This window comes from Hibiscus syriacus, unplaced genomic scaffold, assembly GCF_006381635.1.
Source record: "Hibiscus syriacus cultivar Baekdansim isolate YM2019G1 unplaced genomic scaffold, ASM638163v2 tig00111392_pilon, whole genome shotgun sequence".
NCBI lineage: Eukaryota > Viridiplantae > Streptophyta > Magnoliopsida > Malvales > Malvaceae > Hibiscus > Hibiscus syriacus.
Window position 1 is genome coordinate 1,934,200 of NW_024063078.1, and position 7,929 is coordinate 1,942,128.

General features: G+C 34.3%; 3 protein-coding genes across 3 annotated transcripts; all 3 read right to left on the reverse strand.

The window, feature by feature from the left end:
• Positions 1-746: 746 nt before the first annotated feature.
• Positions 747-2,178, reverse strand: LOC120160608 (the record flags this gene model as incomplete). Its single annotated transcript, XM_039170983.1, has 4 exons — positions 747-1,016; positions 1,097-1,122; positions 1,263-1,484; positions 1,684-2,178. Coding segments are annotated over 4 exons (984 nt in total), but the record flags the coding sequence as incomplete, so codon positions are not given.
• A 198-nt stretch (positions 2,179-2,376) lies between these two features.
• LOC120160609 lies at positions 2,377-3,576 on the reverse strand. The gene is made up of 3 exons (XM_039170984.1): positions 2,916-3,576; positions 2,811-2,832; positions 2,377-2,760 (listed from the first exon to the last, which is right to left on the reverse strand). Exons 1-3 carry the CDS (start codon positions 3,462-3,464, stop codon positions 2,411-2,413), a joined length of 921 nt encoding a protein of 306 aa, XP_039026915.1. The 5' UTR covers positions 3,465-3,576; the 3' UTR covers positions 2,377-2,410.
• Positions 3,577-6,663: 3,087 nt separating this feature from the next.
• LOC120160197 (homeobox-leucine zipper protein ATHB-52-like) lies at positions 6,664-7,376 on the reverse strand. The gene has a single exon (XM_039170614.1). The coding sequence runs from the start codon at positions 7,368-7,370 to the stop codon at positions 6,840-6,842; it is 531 nt and encodes a 176-aa protein (XP_039026545.1). The 5' UTR covers positions 7,371-7,376; the 3' UTR covers positions 6,664-6,839.
• Positions 7,377-7,929: the final 553 nt, after the last annotated feature.

Genomic DNA, 7,929 nt, shown 5'->3' on the forward strand with positions numbered 1-7,929 from the left:
GGCCATCTGCTGAAACCTGTTTGTGAATATGCCTGAACGAAACTCCATTAGTTACATAGCAACGCAACAAAGCTATTCACAACTCATCAATTTTGTTTTACGTCTTTCTTGGACGTCTCTTTTTCTCATAGTATATACTCTGCTTAAAAGTCTCATTTTTATTGTTTTTGAGAAAGTAGAAGCACTATTCAGAGTTTCAGGGTGTACGAAATCTGGAATACTGTGTTAATTTTGGGAGACAACGTCCACTTTCGAGAATACAACAATCCAAACAAAATTACTTGTATAAGATGGTGACTACACCGTACAATATTTTACTAGCAATGTGAGGTTGTTGGGAAGCTCAACGGATGAGAGTGACACTAGTAGTAACAAGTTGAACCTTATGGTATTTTCTAAGATCAAGACATGAAAATACATGAATCATTATGTATGATGGGGTAAATGGTTAATTGGTTGTGTTTACATGGTTTATTGGCATATTGGAGGGTTTATAAAGGATGAAACTGGGGTTGAATTGTGAATATTCAACCTTGAATAGAGAAGAGAATAGAGATTGGTAAACCTGAAAATTGTGTATATTCGGTAAACAACTATCTGTTTCGGATTTTCAGTTTCGGATTCCACTATCAGGCATAGGCTGCACGGATCGATGTTACTCGAACTCAGATATCAGTTTCAGATTTTCATGCATTTGGAAGATCATATCAATGTTCCGATATGCTTCAAACACGAATACTTTAAAAAAAATGAAAAGTCAGACGGAACTTAACAATTATTGTTTATCACCTGAACTCTGATCCTCCCTCCCCCTGGTCGATTCGATACCCTCTGCAACATTTTCTTTCACCGAACTCGGTGAGACTACATTCTCCTCACCTTTACTCTCGTTTTCATTATTTGTGCCACTTCCCATGATCGAATTTACAGCAAGCTGACCCGAATAAAGGAATAAGCCTAGAGAGTTGATGCCAAAAACAAATGTTGCAAGGTAGCACAATCCATTCACAATAGTCCTGCAAATCAGAAGCATATAAAGGATGAAAAGTGCAGAGATTTACAGCTAGGAGCATAAAATGAACTAGTTGAAATCTACCTGACTGTTATTGTTATCTGACGAACCTGCAAAGCATAAAGATGAAAATTGTAAAGAAAAATGGTAAATACTCTCAAACAGGAAAGGGCACTACATGTATGCTAAGAAGTAAGGTAAGCTCATAGATAAACTGCTCACAAATTGAAAGAGCTAGGCAACTACAAACCGAGAAATTATCGGAAACCGATTGCCGATTAAGAGCTGCCTCAATAGTTGTGGTGAATTTGTAAAGAATAAGAGCAATGACACCAGCAGCTATGCTTCCCAACAATGCTTGAACTGCTGAGGGTGTCGATGATTTGGTATCAATTGAAGTTGACGCCATTGCTTTCAAGTTGTCTAGTGCCTCTTCCTTCAATGATTTCTGCGCTCCTGATGACCTAAATTTCTAGAGACAAGAAAACTACTATCTTTAACATCCAACCCTATTCAAAGTTCCAACCTTTAATGGGAAATTGAGAGTTTAAACTTGAAATTCCGATTCAAATATACCAGATGAGGAGAACCCAATTCCTAAAATTAAGAATTTGAGAGTATCAACCAAAACAGGCTAGGGAAATTTTGTTTTCAGCAAAGTGGATACTCACCAACTCTTTGGCACGCTTAGCACGGCGTCTGAGCGAGCGAAACAGGAAGACCCCAATGGCGCCGGTAAGCAAAACACTGGTGGCGGTTTGGAGGGGAGTGGGGTCATCGTTTGTTGCGAAGATTGAAGTAGAAGTGGAAGATGGTGGTAGCTCAAAAGGTCCATCTTCTTCCGCTTCTGCTATGGTGGTGACGGGTCCTTGAGCTTGAACTAATGATGACCCAAGGTGCAGTTTGGAATGGAGAGAGAAAGGAGAGAAAAAGCTGGGGTTTTGGAGAAGGAAGAGTGGGGAAGAAAATGGGTTGTGGAGGGGAGGAGGGAGAGAAGGGAAGGGGAAGAAGATGACAGGAGATGAAGAGATGAAAGCATTTGCAGCAGAGGGTTTCTCTTTTAAAGGTTTTAGCTTTAGAGAAATTTGGTTGTCATCAAAATCATTTATGGGTCTAGATTTGAAGCATTGTATTCTGAAAAATATCTGTTTTATCTTCAACTCCAATTATAAAAAATTTCAAAATCTATTGGCAACTCAAACTTTATATTAAAAATATTTATCCAAACAAAATAATTACAAATATCTGTCTTGGTATCGGACAAGAACTTTGTGCTACCTTTGGAACATGAATACTAGGGAAAGAATATGTTATCAGTCCTAAATGAAAACAAAATAAAATATGGGTAACTGGAAAAATTAGATTATAAATAGTAATGTCAAATTTTGTAATGAATTCTCAGCACTCGTGTCGAACATTAGTTGCAACAGCTCTGGCCCAAAACCTGATTTGTGCCTTCATATCCTCTGCTGAGTTCTTAGTTACACAAGCTGGAAGAGGAGGTGTAGGGCCTTGTACGAGCCATGCCTCGGACAAATATGGCTTCCTTCTCACTTTCCCTTGTTCCAACTCATCTATCTTAGTTCCCTGCAAGCCCGAGAGTATATTAACCACATCGGGGCTCAAATCTTCGTCGTCGAATGTGAATCCTAAGTCCTTGAACCCTTGCAGCTCTTGGAATGCAAGATCGTTAGGGCTTTTTCGCAACATCGGCTTCGGATTCGAATGACGGCCTCCGTGACCGAGGCCTCATTCGTGTTGTTAATGGCTTCCACTTCTTGGTTTCTTGGCGGTCTACTAGATCTTTGCAAATTCATTGCCTGCAAATGCAAATGACAGAAGATTAAAATGAAATTCACATTGACAAATTGCAGAAAAATTATATATACAGGATCATGAGTGCCTTGTTATGACTGTGCCTTGGGGGTAATATATCTGGTGAGTTAGCCATTGCTTGTCGGATCAATTTGCTCATTCTAAGGTCACTGTCATTATCCTGAGTTAACTCATTAGTCCTCCTTGGAGAAGGCAAAGAAGGTGTTCTTACTAAGTTACGTTGCGACAACTCATCGGTCGATCTGATCTCATGTATCTTACTATCGGAACACGTCATTTCCGATATCTGAACTGATAACTGCGTATTCAATTTGATCTTCCCACCATTGTCCTTACTTTCTCGAACCTTTTCTTCCTTCCCTATACACGGCGGGAACGATGGTGCACGAACCAAACCATTGCCGGTTTGATCACACGAATCTTTAGCCAAAACATCATGGCTGAAATTCGGTGAAGTACAAGGATCAGAATAACATCTTAACATCCTTCTTCTCCTATCGAATAAGTTCTCGAAAAACCAGGACTCCTCTAAAAGATCGAGAGCTTCAACTTTATCCATCACTGCAGACTGAATATCATATGCAAGGAAAGACGGACAAGGGAGATACTTTTGCATTTTACCATCGTTTTATCATGTCATCTATTGGACGAATTTGATTAAGAAAAGCCATGTGGGCAAGGTAGCCATGTGCTTTTCGAGATCACAGCTAAGAAACCCAGATTTTATATTGGAATTGGTAGATGAGCTGAGCTGAGACTTATATGTGTTATATACAGGCTATGATTTTGCTGTCATTTTTGACAGCACAGCTCATTTGGCATGCGATGGGTGTTTTTGGTCATGGATTACGAGGAATAACATAAGAGAAACAATGGCTTGCTTTTTTGTATAAGACAAACTGGAAAACAACTCATTGCCTGTTGAAACTGAAGTTTTTTGTTGTTGTTTTTTTTCTTTTCTTCAGTTGTTGATTTGGAAGGTCAACGAGGGTTGGAGTCGTTGGTTTTTCGTGCAGAGATCTCCTCCAATCATGGGTGTGATTTTTGTGGGTGATTAAAACACTTTGAGGGTTTGAGTTTTTTGAGTGTTTTCTAAATGGATTCTTCAAATACTTCTTCAACATATGTTCCTATTTTAGTATTTTTACAATAACTCATTACCATGTTTGAGCAATTAAGATGAAAGTCTATTTGAGATCTGTCGACTTGTCGAGGTTTGTAAAAAAAAAAAAGGAGAGGGAAGTCGAATATATAATTCTAGAAATGAAAACGCTGCGTTTTCACTGCCAATAAACGCAATATTGAGTTCTTTATTTTTAGCATAAACTACACAGACGATCATTTATGTTTGTATAAGATTGCGTTTATAGCATTAATATTTGAAAAGTTTACATTGTGCTCGTTAACATTATTATTTTCAATTTCTTAGCAAAAAAATCTATAATCTTTAACATGCCACATCGGTTTTTTTTTTAACGACAACTATTAGAAACAATAACAATAGCAGTGAATTAAAAATCAGTGATTGTAGTGTATGTTTTGAAAGTTTAAAGAACAAAATACAAACATTTTAAAATTTTAGCAATTATTTAAACAGTTTACCCAATTTTTAGTTATCAATATATTATTGAACTTATAATTTATTAACACGCATACGCACAAGTTTAAATCTAACAAACATTAGATTCTGTTACATCCAAAATGTGATTGGAAAAAAATTATATCCAAATATATATATTTATGCAAAATTAATCAATAGATTATCATAAATAAAATGATAAATAATTTATATATATATATATATATATTAATCTTATAATCGATCAATAAATGATAATTTTTAAATATTTCATTTAAAGATAAAATAAAATAATAAATCGATAGTACATATACATAACAATAAAAATTGGTAAATTATATTGTTTCTTACTGAATTTTACTCTTTCTCCTATTTTACTTATTATACTTTTAATTTGTTTTAATTTGTTCACTGAACTTTTGAAATGCTCCTATTTTGATAACTCTGTCGTTAACTATTTAACGGTGTTATGACATGACACAAGCAATAAAACGACGTTGTTTTGAAAAACTCAAGTATACACCAAAACAACGTCGTTTTGAATCCTCTATAAAATCCTTTTTTCCTTCTTTATTTTTTTTTGCTTTTATTTCCCCTCATTTTCTCTCTACTTTACAAATAAGTTGGTCGTCGATCACCACATCATTTTTCATTTCGATCACCGTCTACCGACGTTAATGGTGACAATTGAATCCCAAATTTTTCATACATACTCTTTTTACATCTCCTAAACATGAATCTGATATCATTTTCACCAAAAAAAATCCCAAAGTGATGGATCTAAGCCAAAACTCTTCGACTTCCTTTATTTTCGAACATCATCCTCCGTCGTTAGAGCAACGTCAAATCAATATATGGTGGTGTTCTAACTTTCGACCATCTCTCTTTCTTTTGTTCTTCATTTTTTTTTACTTTTTTTGCTGTTGTTGATGGTTGTGATATTGTGTGCTTGTTTCAATATTTGGGTTGGTGTTTGATTTTACAGTGAGGGACTGAAATGATTTTTAGGTGTGCTATGGGTCTGGAGGTGGTTGATAGAGTGAGAAGAGTGAGATGGTGGGCGGTGATGTTTTTACAATGATTATGTTTGTGGGTTGAGAGATTTTATCCAAAACCCCATTTGTATAGGACCAATTTGACTTTTTCCAGAAATTTTGTAAAACCTTCAGCTTAGTGGTTGTAGTCTTTGACGAGAGATATAATAACTTATTGGCTGAATTTAATGATCCATTAATAAATCAAATAGGAAGTAGTTTTTTTACTTTGAAAAATAACAACTTGCTTAACCTCAATTAATTGCTATTAGTTGTTATTTTCTTAGTCAACTAATGTGTTTAGTTGGCTTGGAAATGTATATGTATTTATGTGATGTTTATATTATTATTGTAATATATAAGATAATGTGAGTGATCTATCAGTAGTTTGATTCTCTATTATGGTAAATTTGTCGATACAATTAAATATGTTTGTATTTACCTTTTGTTTAATTTTTTTGTATGAGTTTTTAACTTTTCATTTGTATGATCATTGTATGATCTCAAATGATTAGTTTCTTGTATCAATCATTATAGAAAAAATATTCTAATTATATTTAGTTTACATTTATGGTTATAAACATTCTTTATAATTTTAAATATTTTCTTTTTTAATAAAAACGATTTTTTTACATTATATATATATATATATATATATATATATATATATATATATGTATATGAGAATAGAGGAAGATACCGAAAATGATTGATTACCAAAGAACGATGCATGAATGTCTTAAGTGATATTGTCAAGATGCCACTTGCATTAAGCATTAATGCTGGATGTAAACAAAGCAATCTATAAAGGTTCAAAGAAGGGTCAATCACTTTGCCAATATGAAGGACAAATTTATCATCATCCCGAGAGCCAAAAATGTAGCGAAGGAGTTTAGTGGGATGGTCATATTCTTTAAAAAAAAAAACTATATAATTTAAATATTATTTTTGAAAATATTTTATTAATAATTTATCTTTATTTATCTAAAAATTTTATAAATTTACCGCTAATATAAAGTATTGCATCATCCCTCGCTAATTCAGGCCAACTTTGCTTATATGCAAGACATGATCATTTCAATGATACGATTGCTACAAAATCAACACTAAAAAAGAATTTTTTAAACCAAACAGCTTCGATATACTGCATAACTTAGCCATTGTATATATATATATATATATATATATATATATATATATATATATATATATATATATATAATTGCTTGGTCGATCCTTTTGACTTTTCCTTCTGACCAAACACACCCTAAGAAGTCACAACTATTTTCTTACAAATTTTAGACACCCAACAAGGAACATGTTATTGCACCTTCAATACAATGAAAAAAAGAGGATCAAATTTCCCATAAAACCCAGCTTAGCTCCAAGTTGACTTATCTGCACCAATCAAACAAGCATAGAGTTCATCAATTTGCAACATTTCATGATCTTCATGGAAGCTCGAGCTTCCCCCTTCTTCACTAGACCCCGTCGATTTGCAGGAAACAAAGTTAAGCGGCTGATGATTTTGTTGTTGATGGTGATGATAATAATCTCTTTGAGAACTGTTCATGGCAAACATCATCTCTTGAGCTTTCCTTAACTCTTCTTGGAGATACTTGACATCTTTATCGAGCCTCCTATTTTCGGACAATGCGTTGTCTAGTTTCACTTGGAGGGTGTTGTAGTCGAGTTCCAAGTTCTGTGTCTTCCATCGGGCTCGCTTGTTTTGGTACCAAATCGCCACCTGTCTCGGCGGAACGCCGAGCTGGTTGGCGAGGTGATGCTTGAGCTCAGGCTCAAGCTTCTTGTTGGCACTGAAACTCCTCTCGAGCAACCTCACTTGCTCTTGGTTTAGCCTCTTTTTGTTGAATTTTGGGGAATATAGCTTTTGGCTTTGGAAATCCATGTTTTTCAGAACAAAGTAAGTAAATTTGGGCTGGGAATTTTCTAGTGGATTGATATATATATATATGAAGTTTTGATTAAGCCACTGAAGAATGGGGTCCTACAAAAAAAATGAAAAGGATGTGTGAAGAAGAAATAGAAGAAGAGAAAGTCGCTAACTAGGCGGCTTACATATAGCATTCTAGTCATGCATAGGGACAGTCTTCACGTGGATTGGCCCTACTCATGCATATGTATAAATATATATAATATGTTATCTTCCCGTTGTATAGATTACATATATGATTCGATGAAAACTAAAATTAATAATTTTTAAAATTTTAAATATCAATATTTAATGTTGTACTCCCTATAAATCTCATGTTCAAACAATGATATCTACAAGATGTATATAATGTAAATGATTAACAAAATATTGAACATATATTACATTGTAATCATCTTAGGTTATTCAAAAAATATTAATATTAATGTATTGATAGTGTAGTATGAACCAAGCGACCTCAGTGATTAAGAGATTTGTTGTTATCTCTTTATGTCTCAGGTTTGAGCATTATGTA